Genomic DNA, 24,755 nt, shown 5'->3' on the forward strand with positions numbered 1-24,755 from the left:
TGTGTAGGGTTATGTTTCTGGAGCCTTGTAATGTTATGAACTGTCAATTCCCTATCCAAAGTTCCAGATTTAAATTAAATAGCATTTAATATTTAGATGCAGTTTGATGGAAGCTGTGTCGTTACAGGCTATTTTTTTAATTTAACCCATATTTAACCAAGTAAGTCAAGTAAGACCCGTTGAGATCAGAGATCTCGAAAACACATAAGATATACATTAACGTGTTGAAATAAGTAAAATACCTAAGCACAGTGACATGTACCAACCGATTCACTCACCATTGTCCTCATAAGAGCTTTAAAATCTGGCAGAGAGACCAATTCTCTTAGTCTTTTTGAAGGTTGTTCCAAGTGAGGGGAGCAGAGCACATAAAAGCTGTCTTTCCCAGTTCCGTCCGTACACTTGGAACAGACAACAAGATCATATCTTGTGATCTCAAACGAGCTTTACAGTTTGTAACAAATTTCAGTGCACTGTGATATGCAGTATCTACTCTTTCAAGCAGTTAAACAGGAAAAAAAAAAGAGTGTGATTCTGGCCAACAGATGGCGATCCAGCTTCAAAGAAACTCATTTAAAGTTTGATGCTAATAAAAGAGGTATTTTCACAATACTGCATTAAAGAGGAAGAAAGCAGTGTTGCACTGAGTGAAGATTTACAAAAGCACAGGGCAACATATTTCCTGTATAAGTCACAAAATGTATAGGAAAGTACTGCAGCAATTCCACTCTCATATACTATGTACCTGAAAATACATTACCTGGGGTCCTTTTTAGTTTAATGGAGGTAGAACCGGGAGCAGTTGGAAGTGCTTTGGTCACTAAAAGGTCAGTGCAGCCATCAGGACGGTCTTCATCTGTTGAAATAATGACTGGTTTTGTCAGATGGACAATATTCTAGAGAAGGGGAAAAGGAACAGGTGATTTTGTAATGTTTGTCTGCTCAAATAAAAACCAATCTGTTGGTTTGTTTAAGCATGTAATATTTTCTTAGTTAAAAGTTATACTCTAGTAACTCTCTTTCAAAATGTAAGCAAAAAGCAAGAGCACACATATTCCAGTCCAATGTGATAGAAATTACAAAATAACTTATAATAAAATAACTTTTAATGGGTTGTTTTCCATTGCTTTAGTACATTTTAACATTTCACAAGATTTAAACAGAATGAAAGGAGCTGTAGCCCAACACAATTGGTCAAACTCATCAAACAGTACATGATACATCAAGGCTGTCTGGCTAAGTGCATTCCCCAGGAATTCTTTGTACAAAAACAAAACAATAGCCTCCACACTGAGGCAAATGTGTATGTCCAATAGGTGATACAATTTTCTGAATTTAAAATAAAAAGTGAAGCTGAAATGACCCAAAACTCCTCCTGTGAATGAATTTACATACACTCAGTTGCCAGTTTATTAGCTTGCTCTGCAATAATGTTCATAAGCTGTTATTTAGTCTAAACCTCATTGATATAAATGGGGTGGACAAAATAATAGACATACCTGTCAGTATAACGCACCACAAACTGCAGCCTCCAAAATGACAGTTCATCAACACCTCTTTTAAAACATTTTCAACAAAAACTGAACATTATAACCCTGTTAGTGGAAGGAATGTAACTAAGTACATTTACTCAAGTACTGTACTTTATATTTCTACTCCACTACATCTCTAAGGCAAATATTGTACTTTTTTCGCTGTAGTTACTAACTAGTTACTTTTCAGATTACAATTTTACCCTTTCAAACCATGTATCTCCAAAATTAATGAATTAGAAGTTCTCTGATAAACTGAAGTATTAATTGTTTATACATCTACAGCAGTAAAATGCAACATACACATTAATGCAGCAGTAATATTAATCCAAAAGCATCATATATAGTAGTAAAACACTGACAGGGACAGTTTTACCGCAGAATGAGTATGTTCAGCTATAAAAACTAAACTTTCAAATGCAAATTTACAATGGTAAAACTACTTCCGGCGTAAAAGCGGCGGCTCCGCCCAGTTTCTGATGTTTCTGAATGGTACTTCCTGGAAGACAGCAAATTGTGTCAATAGATCTTCGCACAACACCAAAGTGAAGCTCAGGACTGTCAGGCCACATGGAGAAGCGACAGCAGATGAAAGACGCCCTCCAGCTGTGCATAGACAGACGTAAAGACGAGCTGCACAGTTTGAGTCGGGACATTTGGAGCCGACCTGAACTTGCCGGAAACGAGACGCATGCGCACGACAGGCTGGTCCGCTACTTCTCTCAGGACCAGACGTGGACGGTCGAAAGTCACTACAAACTACCGACTGCATTCCGGGCCTGCTGGGGTCCGGTCGGTGGCGGGGAGGGTGAGCCGGGGCTGAACGTGGGGTTCATGTGCGAGTACGACGCGCTGCCGGGTATCGGGCACGCGTGCGGGCACAACCTGATAGCAGAGGTGGGGGCCGCCGCCGCTCTGGGGCTGAAAGCTGCTTTAGAAAGCCAGACTGAACTCCCTGTCCCAGTGAAGGTAACCAGGGAACTGTAGTGCTGTTACTTCAGAATAAACAACCAGAAGTCAAACGTTGAGCAACTCTGAAAGCTGACTGACAACACACTGTTCTGATACATGATCAAAAGATATGATAGACAAATCTCAATCAGTCCTTCAGTCAACTCCTCTGATGACTCTGACTCAACAGGTCACACATTTTCACAAGATGTGACTCCGCTCTTCAAGCAATAAAAGACTTGTGTATCAAAATAAAATACTTTATTTTATAGCCTATAACAGCCTAATAATAGCCTAATAGCAAAAAATTTAAAAAAGTTCAAGATTCGCTTTATTGTCCCTCATCCACGTTCAACATAAAAGACAAGGATAAGACAGCTACGGGGAACAAGAAACATATCTAAGAACATAATAAAAAGTACACTGATGTTAAATAGATAAAAACTTTTGGTACAAATATCAGTAAATAGGTTAAAATAAAGCACTGTTGGATTCTGTATTGATTTTATTAAACAAATGTGTTTTTTATTTATTTATTTATTATTATTATACAAGAACAAGTTGTGTTGATGAGTCTTGGCTACAAGAGGTGCAGATTTTCCAATATGAAGATATCATTTTTTTTCTGTTTATTCCTTAATTTGTTATATTTTTCAATTGAGTCCACAAACAATCAACACTTGCACGTCCAATAATTATCACTGAAAAGTTAACAACTATCCACGCAAACATTTTTTGATAATTGTAAATGAGTATAATATATAGCATCATAATACTTTGAATTTGTACAAAGTGTGTATTTTGTGGTGAAATATGTTTAAAAAATATTTTGACTGCAATATATTTTATTGTACTTCCGATTATGAGGGGAAAAAGTGTCAAAAACATATTACAGATTATTGTGTATTCTATATGTTCACAGACAGTTTGGTAAAAATGTATTTATTTTTGACCAAAAACAATCTTAACTCAAGGTTGACTGTTGAAGCTTTTTCTGGAGCTTTCTGCTACATCTTGCAGTCCTCAGTTGACGGGTGTTTGCTCAGTCAGTTGTCATGGAGATGACCGAGGCATGGTAATTCAGTCATGTGGTCCTATATGGGAAGGAGAGATTTGTAACCCCTGTCTCTGTTTAGAGTTAACCATCTTTGGTTACGATCGACGCAAAAAAACTGTAATGTTGTTGAAAACTCTGACAAAGCTAGTAAGTGGACCTTGAGTTAAAAACACTGTTTCCGAGGTCAAGAATTAACTTTGACCTTTGACTTATTTGACTGATAATTATGTCAAATGACTGTCAAATGACTGAATTAAACACTTTTTATACCAGATAACTGTTCTGGGAACTCCTGCAGAGGAGGATATAGGAGGAAAGATCGATCTGATCAAGGCGGGGGCGTTCGCTGACATCGACCTCGTCTTCATGGCTCACCCAGCTCAGCAAGATGCTTCGTGCCTGCCCTGTGTTGCACTTGATGAGCAAGTTCTTGTATATAGCATATAAGGATTCACAACTTGTTCTCTGTGTCCTCTCTGCTTTCTCCATCTTAATGAACCCCCTAATCTATACATATTGCAGATAATCCTTAACCCGCTGTGTTGATGTAACACAGGGTGTTAGTGAAGTACCACGGGAAGGCATCTCATGCTTCTGCATACCCCTGGGAGGGAGTGAATGCCCTGGACGCTGCTGTGCTGGCCTACAACAACCTCTCTGCGCTCAGACAGCAGCTCAAACCAGAGTGGAGGCTTCACGGTGAGGAAGAGGCAGAAACTGGGATTAGCTGAGCTTCAAAGTTCATTCAAAACAATCTCACCTCAAAGTCCATTTACTTTTAAGCCGGCATGGACAAGAAGTCCTTAATGTGCTCATCTACAAGTCCACGACAACTGGGCAAATTCCATCTGCTGCGAAGATCGTGTGATATGATCAAAAGCTCCAGAGCAGCTTCTAAATGGACCTTGTGGGACTTTGGGAGAAATGATGCATTTAGTTAAGGGATGGATACAACTACAGATTGATTGATAGATTTTTTTTTAGGCTTGTTTAGGGTTACGCCCTAGTGGCTTTGGAATTAAGGCGCCGACCCAGTTCAAGTCCAGCTCGGGACCTTTGTTAAATGCTGTACTCCATCTCCTGTCAACTCTCTAATAAGAGTAATGGTATTTTATAAATAGTATTTCTAAAGAAAAGGATGATGATAATGTTGTTTTGTATACTTGGTATCAGTGGTGATTTGGTGTCAAATGACTGATGAGTGAACCTCAGACGTCACCCTGAAGAAGGCAAGATAGCTGGAAATGTTTGGTGTATAATGCATGGTGTGCTGGAGAAGAGTTGTGCAACACGTTTTTATTTTGATAGACTTAAATTGAAACTCAGACTGGTCTGCACCTCGCTGTGTGTGTGTTCTCAACGTTCTAAATTAGTGCTCAAAAATTACCATCTAATAGCTTTTACAAACTTGTGCCTCTGTCTGTTGCCTTGATATTATAGTGAAGTGATACACGAACAGTTACACACTCATTTAACAAGGATAGCAACCGGAAGGTATCTATGTCAGGCAATTTTTCCAAGTATTTTTAACAATTTTCATCTGCTTTTTCAAATGTAGAAGGATGTTTTTATCTCTTTATGTGTTATTATGCATGCATCCCTTCTTATCCTCCATTGCGCACATTGTGTTCTTCTTCTCCACTACAGGCATCATCAAACATGGAGGGGTGAAGCCAAACATTATCCCTGCCTACACTGAGTTAGAGTTTTATCTGCGCACGCCGCTGGTTAAGGATCTCTGTGACCTGAAGGCTAAAGCTGAGGCTTGCTTCAGGGCAGCTGCTGTTGCCACCGGCTGCCAAGTAAGCTTACCTAAAAATGTTGTCTTCCATTTGCTTCCCTCTCGGCTGGACGCACATTATATCCCTGATATGTAGATTAACAGTTGAGCACAGATGTAGAAACAAACATGTGTGAGCTGAGAAAAATGCCATTTTGGAGTTGCTGTTATATAACATTGCTCTTTTTTTTTTAACATATTCCTGTAATTATGCTCTGAGTGCTGTGCTACTGTTGCATAATTCACCGTTATCTTCAGGCTGCTTTTCTCCTACGGCTGCACTTGCTTCAGGCAGGTTTAACTCACATTACAGAGGAAGCATGGAAGTTCTTAGACTGTTAATATATGATAGTAATCTCTTTCTGTGTTGTGATGTTAAATTTCCGTCCCCCATGGATGAGGGTATACTTGTGTTTCCTTTAGGTGGAGATAATCTACCCCGCCCATGCCTACTATAACATTCTACCTAATGCCACACTGGCAAACCTGTATGAAAGTAATGGAAAAGCTTTGGGGATTCAGTTTCCAGAGAAGGCAGCCAACTTCTCTGGTAGGTGAAAATAAAAAAGTCATAAAAAACGGACATTATTATCTCAGTCCAGTCCTTTCCCTGGTATGTAAAAAAAAAAACATAAAAAGTGTAACAGCAGAACTGTGATCTAGTGGTTTTTTTTACAGATTGTCTTTTTTCTTGTTCACTGGATCGTTATCACAGTGATTTTATAATTATCTGGCAGGTTCTACAGACTTTGGCAACGTATCATTCATCGTCCCTGGTATCCACCCTTTCTTCTACATCTGCACCGATGCGGTTAATCACACTGAGGAATACACCGAAGCAGCAGGTATGGCAGCACGTGTTTATTGGGAACAGATGTTGTTTCTTGTATTGAAATTAAATTACACTACGATCAGACAATTTCAGCCGTCATCTCTTTCCAGGTCACTTGGTTTGCCTGTTTAGTTTCTATTTACCCGATGCTTTATTTTTCTCCTCTGCTCTTTTTCCCTGTGCCAGGAGCTGAAAAGGCCCAGTTGTTCACCCTGAGGACAGCCAAAGCCCTGGCTATGACAGCTGTGGATGTAGTGTGCTGCCCTGTTCTGCTGAGGCAAGTGAGAGAGGACTTCAGCCTTGCCAAACTGAAACAGGAGAAATGAGTAGAAGGGACAGCTTTGACAGCTCCATAAAAACAATGACTTAATAATAACAGGAAAAAATAATTAGGTGTTTTAATGTAATGTCTAAAGTCACTGTGCATTGTCCCTGAAAAAAGTTAAAATAGATACATTAATATCTATCTATCTATCTATCTATCTATCTATCTATCTATCTATCTATCTATCTATCTATCTATCTATCTATCTATCTATCTATCTATCTATCTATCTATCTATCTATCTATCTATCTATCTATCTATCTATCTATCTATCTATCTCATAGGACATTTTATACCTGTCAGGGTTGTGCACATGTTGGCAAACAGCAGTTCCAACAGTTCGTATGTTTACCCTTGAAGCATAGAGCCATAAAACTACAACTCAGTGTGGTACATAATATTTATGACAACAGAGCTGCTGTGTATCTCAAAGACCACCTTCATTGGGTTGGACGAACTCGTTCCCACCAGAGTAGAACTACTGTTACCGACTGGTGCTTGCTGAGGTTCAATACCAACATGAGTACCTGTTCTTTTAGATGGTGTAGTGCCAGGAATGATGTTACCTTTGCACATTAAAATAATAATTAAAATAAAAGTAAATAATATAACACTGCAATTTTGAACAGAAGGTAAAATTATGGCTCATAGGACACTATGAAGTGTAATTTTATGTAATTTCTTATGCTAGCAGCATGGTTGTTTGGTTCACCACGTTGGTCCAAACTGAAATATCTCAGTAACTATTGGATGGATTAAGATAAAATTTTGTTCAAACATTCACGGTCCTAGCGGATGAAACCCTACTGGCTTTAGTGATCCCCTGACTTTTCCTCTAGCGCCACCCTGACGCTTGACCTTTTTGGCTTTATGGTCCCACAACTATTGGATGGATTTCTGTGAAATTTGGTTCAGACATTCATGTTCCCCAAAGTTGAATTGGTGATCCCTTAACTCATCATACTTTGGTTTATGATCAAATACCTGCAAAACGAATCACATTTACATCATCCTCAGCTGTAGTTCGCGTTTAGTGCTAATTAACAAATGTTAGCATGCTAAGATGTGTTAGCATTTAGCTCAAAGCACCCGCAGACTTGATTTTTTTTTTTGATGATGATAGAGGTATTTATTGTGTTGGTTTGTTGGTAGTATGATGTCGCCCATTCACTCAGCGTCTTACATCTTTGCTATCTTTACATCAACAACCACAATTTAAATAAGCCTAAATCTTTATTGTGGCGTCCTTTAACATTTTTGTACTTGTGATTTGATGTCCTCCTTCTTGTAATGTCTAAGCTAATTTTATCTAAATAATCGTACTAACAGTATTTATACAGAATGTCATTTTCACTTATTGCCGACATGACCTGATCTGGAAGTGGTGTTGCATTCCCATGAAATCCCATTGACCTATTCACTCATTTAGATTTCTGGGCACGCTTTCAAAAAGCTCACAGTTCGATTTAAAAACTTTCACAGATGTGGTGGAAAATCAGGTTCTGGACATCTTTTTGATGCTTTATCCTTTTCATGTCTTTCTGCTGCAGTGATGCCTTTGTTTGTTTGTTGTGATGTTTTTGAAGGATGATGGTGCACAAAGTTTGAATTGTCACCGTGCCCTTTGGGACGTTACGTGGATTAAAACAAAAGTAAAAAAAATTGAAAAATTCTTCAGCATAATCCACACTTTTGCCTGCAAGAAATCAGAGAAATTGTTTTTAAAAATAGGCTTACTGTTATATCCCTTTACGTCACATGTGAGCAGTTAATGGTATTATAGAATATGCAGTTTATATGAATGCTTATCAGCAATCAGACCTGTGCCAGTGAGAGTAGAGAGACCCTGCAGCTGGTAGCAATCCAATGTCTAATATCTGTGAAAGCTTATCCTCCAGCACTGTTTAAATATACTGTATAAATATTTGTAAGAAGAAGAAGAAAATAGGATCAAAATTTGGGACCAAGACAGAGGTCTAACCAGAAAGATGTCGCCAAATGCTTCAACTGAAATGAAGTGTCTGTTGTTTGTGTATTTAGTTGATTTGAATTGATTGATGACTGCAGAAGCAGTACTCAGCCATCCATCTCAGTCCATTTCCATTTTTACAAACTAAATGTATTACATGGAGATTTAAAATGCACAGTGTTGTGGTTGTGTTGTTCAGCACCTACGCTCTGCTCAAATAATTTTCACATTTTCAGAAAACAAAACATTTATTAAACATTTTCCCATATATAACATTTTTCCAGAGTTTAATATCTATATGTTTGGTCAATAAATTGTCATAAACCACCAAAGGAAATTCCATATATAACATTTTTCCAGAGTTTAATTTATTTTTCTGTATATTTGGTCATTAAATTGTCATAAACCACCAAAAGATATTTTTAATATATCTTTTGCCTAACGTATACAGTTTTTTTAAGCTGAAAAACACAATAAAACTAGCAACTAACAGGTCACAGTGAACCTCAAAGCCTCACAACACCAAACAGAGGAGATGAGCTTCAGATGTTTAAAAAAAAAAAAAAGAACAAATGAGGACATTTAAAAAAGTCAGTACCATAATCAGTGTTTGGGATTTACTAAACATATATTTTTACATTTGTGATTTTAATACAGCATTATTTTGCCTTTTTACTAAACTTTGTCAGATCATGCAACTGCAATGCAGTACATAGCTTGACAGCAAAATAATTGCATTGATACAAAAATCACAAGAAACTGTAACACATACTGAATCATATTAACGTGCTGCAAAAGAAAAAAATTGAACATTAAGAACAAGAATAATCTGATTATCAGGTTTTTAAAGGAATATTTCCACATATTGGGAAATGACATTCACTTTCTCCCCATGAGTTAGATGACAAGATTGATACCACTATCATGTCTATACAGTAAATATTAGGCTACAGCCAGGAGATGTTAGCTTAGCACAATGACTGGAAACAGGGAAACAGCTAGCCTGCTCCGTCCGAATATAACAAGGCCCGTTTACCAGCACCTCTAAAGATCACTAATTGACGTGTTATATCTTGTTTGTTTAATCCTCAGGACAGAGCCAGGCTAGCTGTTTCCCCCTGTTTACAGTGTTTGTGCTAAGCTAAGTTAACTGGCTGCTGACTGTAGCTTTATATTAAACGGACAGATATGAGTGGTGTCAATCTTCTCATCTAACTTTCCACCAGAAAGCAAATAAGCTGAGCTATTCCTTAAAAGATTTTTAGTTTGTCATTGATTGTCAAGTCTAGTTCATAAGCAAGGGAAGGAATCTGTCCATACGCAGGCAATGTCAGAAATCCGTTTTCAGTTCACACTTTCGGTTTTGAAAATGTGGTCAAAGAGTCACTGCATCGAGAACCGAAATGTAGCTGAGTTAAACTGCACAATTACACAGGTCCATGTTTATGAATCTCTCTTTGCAGTAAATCATCAGGCGACAATATCCAAACGTCTTTCCATCAACAGCACTATAGTTACAACATGAAACCACATAGATCTGATGGAGTGACAAAACCAGCGACGATGACTGTCCTGTTTGTCAGCAGCTCATTTTTAAGCTCCTCAGTTTTAAGTGGCTGGGTCAAGAAGGCAATGGTCACCAATCTGTCAATGGTCCCCATGCATCTCATGAGCAGTTTCTCTGTCTGAAAAGCATAAAATGCAATGTTATTTTCTTGCTCTTTCACAAATGAGCCAAGCTCCTAGAGTCTCATCATGGACGACTCTCACAGAGGATCAACTTCTGCATCCCGCGTTACGAGTAGATGGACCAGTAGATGATGTTAAAGAGGATGTAGGCTCCAGGAAACACAACCCTCGAGTACTTGTCTATGGCGTGGGTGTCTATCCAAATGTTCACGTAGCCTCTGGATGGCTTCACCTGGTTTGTGATCTGCGGGTCATTCAGTGCCACCTGGGCCAACATTCGCTCCTGGCGGCCGCCGTTCTCTGGCATCCCATAATTCCCTGTGGTGTTGATATCCATAGACCCGTAGCCAGTGATCTGGGGGTCGATCATCATCTCATCGGGGTTGCCAATGCCACATGTACACGGCAGCTAGAGAGGTAAAAAAGGAAACAAAGTCATTTTGACACTTTGAAATCTGCTTATTGTAAACGCTATTAAGTCATAAAACAAACTAAAATGACAATATAAATACATTAGTTTGTTAAATGTTTATCATTTTCCTGCACACTCAGGGCCTTTAAATAACTTTGGCATGAAACATTTATAAAAGGATGGTTGTGCTGGAAATGTTCCCTGGGGTACGTGGGCAATTTGGCTCCATATGCTGCAGCATTTGGCAGATGAAGAATAGCAATATAGTACACAAGCTGTAGTCCCAGAAATAATTTGACATAGCTGCGAGAGCTTAAAGTGAGCCTATTTAGAAAATATTTATCTGTTTATTGGAAATGCACATAAATTATTAATTCGTGTTTCTACCGGTTTAGAAATATTTTAATGTGTAAAATATTTTAATACAAAATCAGGTCAGCCTTGTCCTATGTTGATTTAGAGAGAGCTTTTAATGCATCTTGCTTTTATTGAGTCTCTTATTTGCAGCTATTACAGGACGCAACAATTAGAATTTTATCCACAACAGTAGACCATTTAACATTTAGGAAATTTAAATCAGCCTGTAGAGAGCTTTAAAATTCTGTCAACTTTATGGTAAATATGGGTTTGATTTAAAAAAAAAATGATAAGCCATTTACATATTTTTATTTGACTTTTACCACCCAGTGTTCCACCCGTGGGACACTATTGCTATGTAGGAGTTTACCAGAATTCTAGTGCAATGGAAATTTACATGAATTATGTTTAAAAATAATGACCTGAAGGAAAAGAAGAGGCTATCCGCATACTGAAATTTGCAAGCTTCCAAGTTCTTATTAATGCATGAATTAAATTAAATTATTTACATAATTTTCAGTGTGCAGACAGCCTGTCATTTTACTTTGTTGATGTTTTTTGCCCTGGGGCTGGATGCGCATACTGTCCACCTTTTTTTGCTTTAAAAACATTGTCAGAAAAATAATCCAGGTACAATGCACGGTAGATTATACAACTAAAACCCTAAACATATGGTGTGGGTTTGTTATTAAATGGTTAAACTATTAGAACTGTAAAGCATATGATGTCCTCTGCAGAGCTCCAAATCTATGTTGAGAGGGTTAAATTCAGGGAAAAAACAGCATCAAACAAGAAACATATTTGTTGCACAGTCAAACTGTTTTAATTAATAATTTATTCAAAATATCAGAGCAACATTTGCTTCCTTATTTTTACTTGCAAAATTGAAAAAAAAGAGGAGAATAAGTTGGTCACATGCATTATTTACTCCCTGTGTGAACAGAAATGTAATTTCATCACTTGAGAATAAAGCTGTATTTACTATTTAAAAGTCCAGAAATCAAAGTAAATGCCATGTAGCTGTAGTTGTTGCTAAGAGGGACCCTCGTCTTTGGAACATTTTGGCCAAAAATTAAGCTTGGCAATGTTGCACTCACTCACACTCAGGAGAGACCAGGACATCAGTAAGTTTATATGTTTGATTTTTAAGCACGTTGTTTCTTTAAGTGCAGTGAAGCCAAGATTATTACCGTAGTCTGGTAATGTAAAACTGTCTATGTAGAATGTCTGCCACTGTGAATCATTAAAAGATCATAGGTTAACTGTGATTTTAATGCAGGCAACTGACAACCACAGAGAAAAATCACATGAAATAACTTACTCTCTCCCTCAGTTTCCTCTCTTTCCTCTCCTGTACGGTGGAGAGGTAGTTGACCGCCGCATACTCTATCACCGACAGGAAGACAAAGACAAAACTGACCCAGAGGTAAATGTCCACTGCCTTGATGTAGGAGACCCGCGGCATGGAGGCGTTGACCCCAGTGATAATGGTGGACATGGTCAGCACTGTGGTGATGCCTGGAGTAAAACACACAAACAGTTTAGTCACATCAGAGCTTTTATTTACTGTATCACTCGGTTGGGAGGCTAAAACCAAATCCTAAATATCATAGACAGGGCTGCGCACAATAATATTTTTTCATTTTGTGCTGCCATAATACATTTATATGGATATTAATTGTGTACTTGTTTGTTTTTTAATCTGATACAGTATTTTAGCGATCACTGTAGGACAGTATTGTAATTGCTCTCTCACCTCCACAGGAGGGTTGGAGGTTAGCTGCAGAACAAAAAAACTAATATGACCAACTTCTTGAAATTATTTCCTCTATACACTTCAGCAGGGCAAATGCTTCTATCTATGAGAGCCATAATCCAGAACTTATATTATAAGATACTCCCTACTCACTATTTCTGCCACCAGTTCCCAACCTGTGGGTCGGGAACCCCTTAAAGGGTCACAGGAAAAATCTGAGGGGCATGTGATGTTTAACAGATAGAACAAAAAAACATGTATTGAACATGAATTTATTTCTCAGATTTTTCTCTAATCTTTGCTTTATTATTGTAAAATCATGGGTAAAATTGACCTCTTCTGTCCTATAAAAATTGTTCAAAAGATACAACAAGGGATGGGAACTCACTCATTAAACTGCTTTCTTGCTGAGAGTTAGAGGAGAAGATCGATTCCACTCTCACGTCTGTACAGTAAATATGAAGCTACAGCTAGGAGCCAGTTAACTTAGCTTAGCATAATAACTGGAAACGGGGGAAACTGCTAGCCTGGCTTTGTCCAGGTAACAGAATACGCCTACCAACACCTCTAAAGCCGACTAATTAACATGCTGTATCTCGTTTGTTTCATTCATATGCTAAGCTAAGCTAACTGGCTGCTAGCTATAGCTTCTTATTTACCGTGAGAGTGGTATTCATCTTCTTATTTAACTCGGCAAGAAATCAAATAAGCATATTTCCCAAAATGTTTGGGTCACAAAGAGGACCACTACACTGTGCTAACCTGTTTTCCCACCTTTTTTTTTTTTTTAGGAATACGCCTTCATTTTTCAAACTAAATAGTCTTTTTGTAGAGCTAGTTTCTTTGCTAAGGCTGTGCCCTGGGAAGAAACCGCTATCATACCTAGTGGCACCCTCGCGGGGACGGCCCTGCGGTCAATCCAGAAGGACACCCAGGACAGCATGACCATCAGAGTAGCAGGGAAGTAGGTCTGCAGCAGGAAGAAGAAGATGTGACGCCGCAGGGTGAAGTGGATGTACAAACGATTGTACCAGCCTGAGAAGAAGAAATATCACAGTTATACACACATTGTCATATGTTAGCTGCTGATACACCGTACAAACACTCGAAGCAGAGGTTCCCAGCTATTGTGGCAGGAAGAGATAGCACACAAAATCCTTTTTATGCTTCAGGTTGCTCTTCTGAGCTAGAAAGTGACATGTGGTTATGAGAAGGCTGCAGGGTTTCACAGTGGCTCTCCAGCAGCGTACAAGTGGTTGGCAGTGGTTTGATTCACTTTGTTTCGCAGAAAGGATTAAATATTAGTACATTCTTCTTGGTGTGACATTCAAGGGACACCAATTTCATGTAAGGAAGACTCTGTCCTTTAGTTGGAAAAGGCTTATAAAGGAAAATGAAATGCATTGAAGTTTTAATTCCATTCTAGTTATTACAATGCAAGATCCACACCTTTGGTCCATTTGCATAATCAGTTCAGTTTACTGTATATATTAGAAGCGCTTGTGTTGTGGATTACAGCACCTGTGCTGCTGTAGAAAGCCAGCTTGGTGGTGGTGTGAAATTTCTGGATGAGGAACTGGGACAGAGATATTCTGTCGTCTGTGTTCAGGGATTCGTTGCCTTTCTTCCAGTACAACATCAGGTCGTCATCTGTGTACGCATCTGGAGGGGAAAGAAGTAGATAAATACATAGGGACAGATTTAGTATGAACAATGCTGGATGTTAATGTGAACAAAATCTAACAAGACAAGAATGCAATTCTAAAGCACCACTAGCAGTCCCTTCTGCAATGTCCATTACACACTCTGATTTTGTGAGTCTTAGAGCCTCACTAGAGGGGGGGTAAGGGGGTTATGCTAGAGGAGAGGGTCTTAACATTAATGCAATATATTCTCTTTGAAGCATGAATGTGCTCAAAAACTTTCATGGCGTGCTATATCTGAGATTTCATTTTAGATATCTGGTGAGCAAACTTTTTGGCCTGAGGAGGGCATAGAGGAAAGCTCATATAGTGTCCAAAATGGAAATGAAAAAGAGGAACCATGAATATAAAAGCAGATGTCATGGAAATCCAGACATTCGTTATTCAGATGGGCTAAAAAGGTGGTCAAGAGGAAACTTTGACATGACGGTGTTGCTAAACGACAACTCTAAATCGTCATCAAAATCCAATCCAATAAATATTCTTCCGAAATTTCATGGCAATCTGGGCACTAGTTATCAAGATATGTATTTTGCTCTGGACCAAAGTGTTGGATGGATGAATGTATCCATGTTAGCAGTGAAAATAAAGCGATTGTCTTGAAGTATTTATTCATATTTTCAATAAATCCACTTACAGCTCTCAATCTCCAGCGAGCAGGTTTGGGTGTCCAGAGGGAAGCGGCTGAGGTCCATGTTGCACATGGCAGTGACAGTGACTCTGCAGGGCAAACAGCAGTAACACAAAGAAAAACATACGCTGTAATTCAACTCCCTCGAGTAACAGCAAGGGAGTTAAGAGTAAATTCACACATTTTTTGTATACAGGCTGCTTTGTTAGCTGACCAAAACCAAAACAAATAGAAGGAGACTCAAGCTTGTGTTTTGTGCTTGACAATTTTGATGTCTTTGAGTACGTAAATATGTCTTTCCAACGTATCACTGTGCAAATCTACTGTCCCTTTTATAGAGCTGTTTTTAAAATGTTTTTTTTTTAAGTTTTCCTGTTGCATTGCCTTTCTGCAGTATTGTATCACTTCTCCACACTGTCATTGTAAATATGAATATGAATATAAATGACTTGCCTGATTAAATAAAGGTTAATTAAAAAGTCCCTGCAGTGAATTGACTAAAGTCAAATTTGGCATTTCTCCTCTGATGAAATCAACACTGTCACATCCATCTGCTACACTGATTACAATCATCAAATGAAACCGAAATGTGACCTTTAGCATTTCTAATGACTGCTATGTAGTCTTTTCATGTGCTGTGTGTTGGTGTTGTTTGTGAGTATGTGGCATTGCTTAATTTTGTAATGTGTCTGTTGTAAAAAGCCTTTTTATTGTGATGTTTAAGATTATTTTTACAGTGCAGGAAAATAAACTGTATTCTTTGTTAGTGATGAATGACCAACAACTTAAATGTCTTTTTTTCAAATATATAAACTGCTTGCAGAGGCATTTTTTTCAGGACTGGGCCTCCTAGTGTGAGTTAGTTCTTCTTCTCTAAGTTGAGAGAATACAGGCTCCTGCCGATCTGTTTACCTGAGACTGTAGAGGACGTTGCCATCAGGGTAAACCCTCAGCATGACGTTATCAGTCGTGGTGTCGTGGATAAAAGAACGCTTGGAGTGTACGAAGAACATGTCAGGAACCCAAATCTTCTTCACCAGGCGACTGTCAAAGGTCATACTCTGGTTGTTGTTGCTCGGGAACGACAGCCGCTCATCCTTCCAGTAGTGACGCAGATACAGTGTCATGGTAAAGTCCTATAGGAAAAACAACAACTAGCAGTACTAGTACAGTGGTGGAGGAAGTACTCCGATGCTTAACTTAAGTAAAAGCACCAATACAACAATGTAAAAATTATATTTCAAGTATCAAAGTAAAAGTAGTGGTTGTGCAGTAAAATGGCCTCTTCTACTTTATATACAGTTAGGTTGTTTAGTCCAGTGGTTCCCAACCTAGGTGTCGGGCCCCTCCAAAGGGTCACAAGATAAATAAATAAATAAGGGGTCGTGAGATGATTAATGAGAGAGGAAAGAAGAAAAAATGTGCATTCATTTTCAGACTATTCTCTAATCTTTTTCTGTTTTTGTGAAATACTGGATTATTTGGAACCATGTGAGAAGTTTAGAGGGGAAATGTGTCTTTGGCGGAACTGCTAACTAACACAGACATCTGAAATGTGACAACAGGCCCCAGCTAAACAAAGTTTTTTCACAAGCCAAAATGACAGAAAGGTAGGAACCACTGGTTTAATCTTTAACAATACATTGTGTTTTATAATTTCACATGTTTTTAATGTAATATCTTACAAATACCTCTGAAATGTAGTGGAGTAGAAGTGAAAAATAGGAAAAATGGAAATACTCAAGTAAAGTACAAGTATTTCAAAATTGTACCTAAGTACGGTAATATACTTAGTTACTTTCCACTACTGGTGTTTTATCTTGTAACCTGTAATACATCATGTTAGAACGTATACCAAAAAGCTGTTTCATACTTACCATATCCACCTCGGAGATGGTGTCCAGACTTTCAACCTGAACATCTACTCCAACAGGAATCGGAGGACCTGACAAGAGAAATGGACTGTCAGAAATGCATAATAAATGCAGAAGTGTTATTTTTCAACATAGATGCTTGTTGAGCGTGCTTCTCTGTACGATCTTGGACGTGACCATTACAGAGACTGTTTGTTTTGGAAAACATGTTTCCAAAAAGAACAATGAATCACACAAACACAGAGCAACTGCTTTCGACTGCTGCCGGTCTGGCTGGGATTCTACTTTTGACCTATTTCAGCCTTTCTACTTTGCATCATCATCCTCCAATACACAAATGCAATTAGGTCACAGTAATGGATCATAGTTGATGCAGCGGTGGATGAAATCCAGCTCTCTTTTCCACTTCCATCTGAGACACAAGGGTCACTTGGTTGTGTTTTCAGCAACAGATTGCGGTGTAATTAAAAGTAGTCTTGGTCTGATAAAAACAGCACGTGTTTCCCTCCTCAAAGTGAAAGCCCTTGTGCCTGATTTTTTTTGTTAAAGCTCTCGTGTTTGTGGTTGTTTGCCTTCAAAGACGAATAAAAAGATAGACAGCTAAAAAGATTATAAATATATATTCCATTACTATATTATAGTAAAAACAAAAGCATGTGTGTCTTTATCTCAGCATAATCCTGCAGTCCAAAAAGATGACATCTAATCCCTCTAATATACAGTGATGCAAAAGACATGTATTAACACTCTTGTGATGTAAAGAACTGAGCTGCAATTGGGAACTCCAGCACAGCTTACATGGATGGTGTAATTAAGATCTCCAAGAGCTTAATGGTTATAGGACTGTTTGGCCCAAACCAGTGACCACTGCACAGATCTTATCCAGCTGCACTTGATTGACTGAGCATGCAGCCTCTACAGCATCCTGACTAAGTTGTAATCATGCGCCCACTTTTATTTAAAACACTTAAATCTGAAGTAACATCCATTTTCTGACCTCCAAACGCTGGCCTCATGGTAAAATCATGGTCGTCTATTCTCAGGAGCTGCTCAGATTTTGTCATGGGAGATTTTGTCATGTCTGGACTTCGTTTGTAAATCGGGCTGTAAAACAAAAAAAGACAGGTGGTCACAATGAGACTTCAGGGATATGTAGTGCGTTGTTTTTAATGTCAAAATAAATTAGTGAAAGAATCGATATTGCTTTGATCATTCAAGTTTTAATTCAATATTTATAAAACTCACCCTCCGGATTTGTGGCCTACACCTCCATCCATTCTGGTCTCTCTTCGCAACCTGATAGAACAAACAGTAATAAACAAATAATGAATTATGAGAACATATGTCACATATGGCAGCAGCACATTATTCAAAGCTGAGATTTTACTGTTTTCTTGTGTTTTACCTCTAAAATGCAACATTGAAAATAACATTCAAAATCAAGTTGTCTTTTTAGCCTTCTTTACAAGGTTTTTCATTTTCAGATGTAATATATGTAGAGCTGCAACAATTAATTGAATAGTAACTACATCTGCAACTATTTATACTATCGATCGACAGATAATGAATCATCAACTATTGATAATCAATCGTTTAAGTAATTTTTGAAGCAAAAATGCCCAAACATTCGCTGGTTGCAGCTTCTCAAATGTGCAGATTTTATGCTTTTCTATGCCATACATGGTGGTAAACTGAATGTCTTGGTTCGAAAATACAATTAATTTAAATATGTCACTTTAGGCTCTATAAAATTATAATTAGGCATTGTTCACTATTTTATGAGATTTAATAGACTAAAAGATGAATTGATTAATTGAGAAAATAATCAGCACATTTATCAATAATGAAAATAACTGTTAGCTGCAGCTTTAATTTTGAAAGAAACAATGCTGTCATTTTCAAGCCTAAATCTACTTGGGTTTAAAGTAGGAACAATCATTTTTTTGTTTTGTTTTGATACTTCTCACTTCTCACTAAGGAGATGTAGTACATCCTGTTACATAACACACATTTTATCTACATTTCGCACACAGGGCAAAATAGCATTTCGTCATCACATCCACTTTAGAGAGAGCCAGCGCTTCTCTGGTGTCACTTTACATGAGGGCTGCCTCTGTGTACTTGTCTTTTAGGCAGCCTTTTCTGGCCACGAGAGAGGGAGAAAAGAAAAAAAGAATTCTCTGATGGGCAATGGGTGCTACTCGTCTGCGTCCATCCAGCAGCTGGTTCCTAATCCTCTTGGCAGAAATGCATCTCCAATCCCCCTCTCTACCGTGCCTACACCACACAGCAGACCGCCGCCTGTCTGCTCACTGCTCTGCTCTGTGTGGCTCGACGCTGTTTCTGCCCCTCAGCCATAAACATGCATGCATGCATCGCTGCAGAGAGGCTGCATCAGGGTTGATGGGCCAGATTCCTGCAGAAGTCATCCTGGACACATTAATGTATGCTGCCTTAAAAAGGCAGAGAGCAGTAAATACAGAAACGTTTACAGGCTGACTGGGTATACTGTAACAGATGGAAAGGATTTAATGTCTTAATTTTGTGTGTTTTTAGACTTATTTTACAACAAAAATCATTGACATATAGAACTTTGGAAAAACTTCATGAAATATGAAGGCAAAAAACAAAATGCATTCTTTCCGCTTTCCATTGCCCATTTGTTAGTATTTACTTTGAAATGAATATAAAAATGGATTTACAATTCAATATTAAAATATGTGATTTAAATGTAACTTCCACACCAAATTGTGAATTCCACTATGACTATTTTTTATTTATTTATTATTTGACTATAGTCAAAAAGCTGAGATGGCAGTTACTGGTACTCTGCTAAGCTAGGCTAGATACTTTTTTAGCAGGATAGTTTAGCATTTTTTGTTCTATATGACTGGATTTCTGACAAACCAAATTACCAAGATCTTAGTTCACTAAAATGTATATATTTTAACTACATGAAATGATGGTTGGGGAAAAGTAAGTAAATGTAGCTTTAGTCAAGGCTAGACGTGGCTATCTCACCAGCTAGCTTGATTTGGCTCTCTTGCTGTTATAAAAAAATGATATGGCAAAATAAAAATCAACAAGTCAGATTTGACAAAATATGTAGCTAGATACTTACTGCATTTTGGCTTTGTACAGCAGTATGCACCCATGATACTGTGGGGGCTTTAAATTTAGATGAGTTACTTTTACAGTATTTATGCTTTACATTTCTATGTTTAAGTGTAAAAAAAAGCATCTGATTTATTTTACTCATCAAAATGTGTTGTTTTTCTAACCCAAGAATCATTCAGCGACTGCACAAAATGATCCTGTTTTCTCCTCAGATGTTTTCTTGTGTGGGACTCTGCTGTCCTACACAACCTCCTCGCTCCGCTCTTCCTCCTCAAGGCAGCGAGTGAAAAACAAAATCAAAGTACTATAGTGAAAACCACACCACAAACCACCCACAACCCACACCAGCAGCATACAGGCGCTTTTGCAATTTCACACTCAAGAGAGGAGGAGTGGAGTGATGAGAAACAGGGAGAAGAAGAGTTTGACTTCTGCATAAGTATATTGAGATCCCCCCCTCAAAAAAAAGAGGAGGGAGAGATTTACATTTGATTTGTATTCTCAGACTGTGTGCATCAGCAGAGAGAAGACTGATGTGAGAGGACTTTTAACTAGTTGGGAAAAAAACAAAAAACAGTGAAGCACAGAATTGATAACAAGGCGACACTGGTGTTTACAGAGATTACAGCGCTGCTTTGAGCCACTTGTGCTTTCTGTCTTCTGAAGATTTTCCACAATTGACTACGATTATGTTCCTCTTATACTTAATGATCATCTTAATCACTTTAGGGCTGAGATGATCACTCTGAATGACTGTAATTTCATGGAGGATTGTTTAGATTTAAAAAGACAGCCTCATACTGTTTAACAGAAATGCCCCATTCAGTAACACCACAGTCATATATAAGAACTGGTAGGTATGCAATGTCAAACATATTTAATTCACTCAAATGGAAGAGAGTCTTAATAGTGAGCAGATTGCTGTTTGACATCTCCTCTGATCTATAAATAACAAGAGTTAAGGCATGGAAAGTGATAGTGTATCTAAAGGCAGAGGGATTATAATTTGACAGGGTTTGTTGAATATATTAAGTGGATGCAAATCATTCAACGCTGACAGCATTATGAGGCGTACAGCGCTGCCTGCTTGGGAAAATCTTATCTTCACCAGAGATTAATGCAAAGAGAGTTTGACTTGAGGGCTTCAAGCTGTAGTTAAACTCTTTGCTGTTATTTCAAGAGAAGAGTTGTGTTTGTGGATATAAATGCTGGAAAACAGTCCAATCTTCACTGATTATTTCTGGGAAAGTTTTGAAAGAAAATCTGTATTTTTCACTGTTGACTGGAGTGTTGTTGCTCTGCTCATAGGGCTGATGTGTTCAGATCCATCTAAAGCTGTTGACTTTGTACCACAGCTGAAGGATTAGTCGATTAATCAGTTAGTCGACAGGATTAATCAGCAACTATTTTTTTATAAGTCATTTTTCAAGCAAAAATGCCAAACATTTGCTGGTTCCATCTTCTCAGATGTCAGGATTTGTTGCTTTTTTTTTGGTCTTTTGTGATAGTAAATTGAATATCTTTGAGTTTTGATCTGTTGGTCAGATACAACAAGACATTTAAAGGCATCAATTTGGGCTTTAGGAAAATGTGATGGATATTTTCCACAATTTTCTGACATTTTATTAGCCAAACAATACACTGATTTATGAAGACAATAATCATTAGTTGCAGCCCTAGTGTGTTATTTCTCTGCTCACAGATCTGGCATTGTTCTCCACGGGTGTTCGAAGCCATCTGAAGGTGTTCAATTAATCTTTTGAACAAATTAGAATTATCATGCTCTCAAATTTAAATCAATTCTGTAAACATTCATCTATTAAAAAACACCTCACAGTGGTGTTTTTATGCTTCAATATATGCTCCAAATGTAACCGAATCACTGAAATAATAATCACATTTGCATTTCTAATCAAAGACTAAGATGCTTATTTTGTAATGTAAAAGTCACATTTCTTCCACTACAAGTATCTCAGTATCTCCACCTCCACATACTGCTCCCTGCACTTATTACTTAACATATAATATATAATATATTATTAGAGCTGAAACAATTAGTCGATTGAAAGGAAATTAATCTGCAACTAGTTTGAAAATGGCAAAACTTCCCTGGTTCCAGCTTCTTAAATGTGAATATTTGCTGGTTTTCTTTGTCTTGAATATGTTTGGGGTTTTGGACTGTTGGTCAGACTAAACGAGGCATTGTAAGCTGTCACCAGTGGCTCTGGCTCTTTGTACTCACAGGTATTTCATATATCGCTCTCAAAATGTTATTCCTTCTGACAGATTTGCTGTGCATATAAACATTCAGCTTCTCAAATACCTGGCAGCATTTTGATGAATTCATTTAAGCGATCACACACTTTCTCCTCTTTCATTATGTGCTCCAAATAAACGGAATTATTTTAAGTAATCAGCATTTCTAACACAAGTCAAAAAAAGACGATACAAAGTTCTTTGTTCAAACTGAACTGAAGAGGTTTGTTGTATAAATGTCACATTTCTTAAAACATAAAACATCTAATATTCTACTAAACAAACACATCATTTCTATTTAAAACACTCGTCTAATGTCACAGCCAATCCAATCAATAATATGTAGAATCAAGGACGCTTTAACGATCCCTTCATCTATTTCAGTCCCAACTCAAACATTTAATCCAATGGACGCATTAACGAGGCAGCAATTAGCCTAAATAATCACCTGAAAATGACATTGACTACAACTGCTGCCGGTGGGGAAAACAGTCTGCAACTGGCCTGCAGCAGTTGTGGGGCGAGAGTACACAGCATTCAACAGTAGTACATAAATAGATGTGGGGATTTAGGTCTCCCTCTCTCTCTCTGCTCTCCAATCTGCTGTCTGAATAAGTCTGTTTTTAGAGGGGGAGGGAGCAGCACAGGTGACACAGGAAACACTGGACAACATTGTGTAAACCTCAAAGACATATCTATAAGAACATAATGAAGCCCTTATGGGAAAAAAGACATTTAACAATTGAGACGCAGATTTTCCATTAAAAGCTTAATTTAAGACTGCCATACATCCTGCTGAGACAATAAAGACATGCATTCCAGTGTTTGTCTTTGATACGTTCGTGACTCCCTTGACATTACCTGCTCTGTTTGTAGGTCTCCAGCTTGTGACCCCTCGACTGGGCCATCTTTCCCGCTGCACCCGCGAGCCAAACACAGAAGAGCACAAGAACAGCGTCCACCTGCATGGTTCACATTCCCCAGAGGACGGACCTCTCCTGTCAGTCAGAATCTACTCCCCTCCAGGGTTTGGAGCACTCTGCCTTCCTGAGACATTCCCTTCTCCAGCGCCGGAGCCGATAAGAGGGAGGAAAAACAGCAACAGCAGCAGCAGCTACACTGGGCTATTCTACGGCCTGAGTGGAAAACATCCTACGGTGCTTAATCTCCACAGTGGGAAAAGCAATTTTGACTAAACCCATAAATCCTTGAGCGTCAGATGGTACAGATTTGATCCCTCCAGCGGCGGATGTGCCTGCCTCTCTGCGCTCTGCTGTGCTCAGACATCCTGCACTCTGATGTGCTCTACTCCACTTTGCACACGCCCAGAAACATCAATTCTCACAATGATGCAGCGCGCTCATTTGTAAGGTCAACGGTTTAGAGATACAGACTCACAGAGGCTGAGAGGAATCTCTGTGTCTGAATACGAAAGGCTTCTCAGCTCCTTCTGATGCTGCATGTCTCATATCTAATATTTTCACAAATCTGTATTTCTGCCTGTTGGTGTTTGCAGGATTTCAGTTCAGCTTAATGTAAACCTGGACAGTGAGTGCAGTGTTTTATGATTGCAGAGTTATTTTGTTGCCACACACTGTGGCGTTTTTTCTCAGGGGACTTTGGGAATATTTTTGAATCCCCCAAAAAATGGGGGACAAGAAACCTACAAATCTAAATCATTTAGAGGATATATATAATATGGAATAGTAAGCCAATAAAGCAACTGACTTAATATTTACATCAATTTTCATCAATGATTTGGTCCTGTTTTGTCAGATGATGGATAAAAAACACAGTAAAACATGAATTTGGTCCCAACACCAGTCTGATCATCACACACTTATCAATCTGTTTCAAAAAACTATGGGTGTGTTTTTTAATTTAGCAATGCACTAGAGGCTGCACCACTGTTTGTCTGTTAAGACGTGCTATCCATCCAAATAAGCCAATCAAAAAACGTCTCAGCGCTGACGTCACCGTCATCCAGCCCCCCCCCTTTTTTTAGCAGACTGAACAGTTGGATTATAAGATCATAAATTTGGGTTAGCTCCATGGACGTCAATCTGAAAATTGGTGTAAGTAATGTTAGACATTGTTTGCGTTTCAGATTTGTGGATCCTTCTTAATACAAAATACTAACACGTTCTAACATACAGTAAAAACATTTCTCAGGGGAGAGTCCGAGCTGATATTTTTCATCAGATGTGTAAATGGAAGCCTATTAATGCAGGGAAATGTAAAAAAACAAACAAACAGGTAGTTGAGGAATAAAAATAAAACTTCTCATAATTACCTCACATCGTATGATCAGGATTTAGATTTTACTAAGTCGCAGTTATTATTAGAGCCCGACTAATATATATATATATATATATATATATATATATATATATATATATATATATATATATATATATAGTCTTTTGTACTTTTGTGACCACCCTCTCATGTGGCATCACAGCTTTACGGGGTGTGGAAAAAAGAGAGCATGCTGTCACCACTAGCTGGCAGGG

At 38.2% G+C, this 24,755-nt stretch overlaps 2 protein-coding genes across 4 annotated transcripts; one reads left to right on the top strand and one right to left on the bottom strand.

The window, feature by feature from the left end:
• The first annotated feature begins 1,094 nt into the window (after positions 1–1,094).
• On the top strand, positions 1,095–8,722 carry LOC122861869 (peptidase M20 domain-containing protein 2-like). Of its 3 annotated transcripts, none has more exons than XM_044166879.1 (7): positions 1,095–2,501; positions 3,814–3,962; positions 4,097–4,239; positions 5,188–5,342; positions 5,744–5,870; positions 6,058–6,165; positions 6,339–8,722. In XM_044166879.1, the coding sequence occupies exons 1-7, from the start codon at positions 2,103–2,105 to the stop codon at positions 6,476–6,478; spliced, it is 1,221 nt and encodes a 406-aa protein (XP_044022814.1). In that variant the 5' UTR covers positions 1,095–2,102; the 3' UTR covers positions 6,479–8,722. The 3 variants fall into 3 exon arrangements, with proteins under 3 accessions (XP_044022814.1, XP_044022816.1, XP_044022815.1); XM_044166880.1 differs by having other exon boundaries at positions 1,718–2,429; XM_044166881.1 differs by lacking the exon at positions 5,744–5,870 and having other exon boundaries at positions 1,712–2,501.
• A 4-nt stretch (positions 8,723–8,726) lies between these two features.
• LOC122861868 (gamma-aminobutyric acid receptor subunit rho-1) lies at positions 8,727–23,815 on the bottom strand. Its single transcript, XM_044166877.1, has 10 exons — positions 23,104–23,815; positions 18,115–18,165; positions 17,867–17,973; positions 16,873–16,940; positions 15,908–16,131; positions 15,002–15,084; positions 14,183–14,323; positions 13,544–13,696; positions 12,227–12,423; positions 8,727–10,545 (listed from the first exon to the last, which is right to left on the bottom strand). Exons 1-10 carry the CDS (start codon positions 23,208–23,210, stop codon positions 10,243–10,245), a joined length of 1,434 nt encoding a protein of 477 aa, XP_044022812.1. The 5' UTR covers positions 23,211–23,815; the 3' UTR covers positions 8,727–10,242.
• Between the last annotated feature and the right edge of the window lie 940 nt (positions 23,816–24,755).

The sequence above is a fragment of the Siniperca chuatsi genome, linkage group LG15, assembly GCF_020085105.1.
Source record: "Siniperca chuatsi isolate FFG_IHB_CAS linkage group LG15, ASM2008510v1, whole genome shotgun sequence".
In the NCBI taxonomy this organism is placed as follows: Eukaryota; Metazoa; Chordata; class Actinopteri; order Centrarchiformes; family Sinipercidae; genus Siniperca; species Siniperca chuatsi.

What these genes read in the sequence shown, in the direction of transcription:
- LOC122861869 (XM_044166879.1), top strand. Translation starts at nt 2,103, where the DNA reads ATGGAGAAGCGACAGCAGATGAAAGACGCCCTCCAGCTGTGCATAGAC. An exon ending in CCCTGTGTTGCACTTGATGA is followed by an intron (nt 3,963 to 4,096) that starts GCAAGTTCTTGT and finishes GATGTAACACAG; the next exon opens with GGTGTTAGTGAAGTACCACG. An exon ending in GGAATACACCGAAGCAGCAG is followed by an intron (nt 6,166 to 6,338) that starts GTATGGCAGCAC and finishes TCCCTGTGCCAG; the next exon opens with GAGCTGAAAAGGCCCAGTTG.
- LOC122861868 (XM_044166877.1), bottom strand. Translation starts at nt 23,210, where the DNA reads ATGCAGGTGGACGCTGTTCTTGTGCTCTTCTGTGTTTGGCTCGCGGGT. An exon ending in GTAGGCCACAAATCCGGAGG is followed by an intron (nt 17,974 to 18,114) that starts GTGAGTTTTATA and finishes TTTGTTTTACAG; the next exon opens with CCCGATTTACAAACGAAGTC. An exon ending in AACGTCCTCTACAGTCTCAG is followed by an intron (nt 15,085 to 15,907) that starts GTAAACAGATCG and finishes TTTGCCCTGCAG; the next exon opens with AGTCACTGTCACTGCCATGT.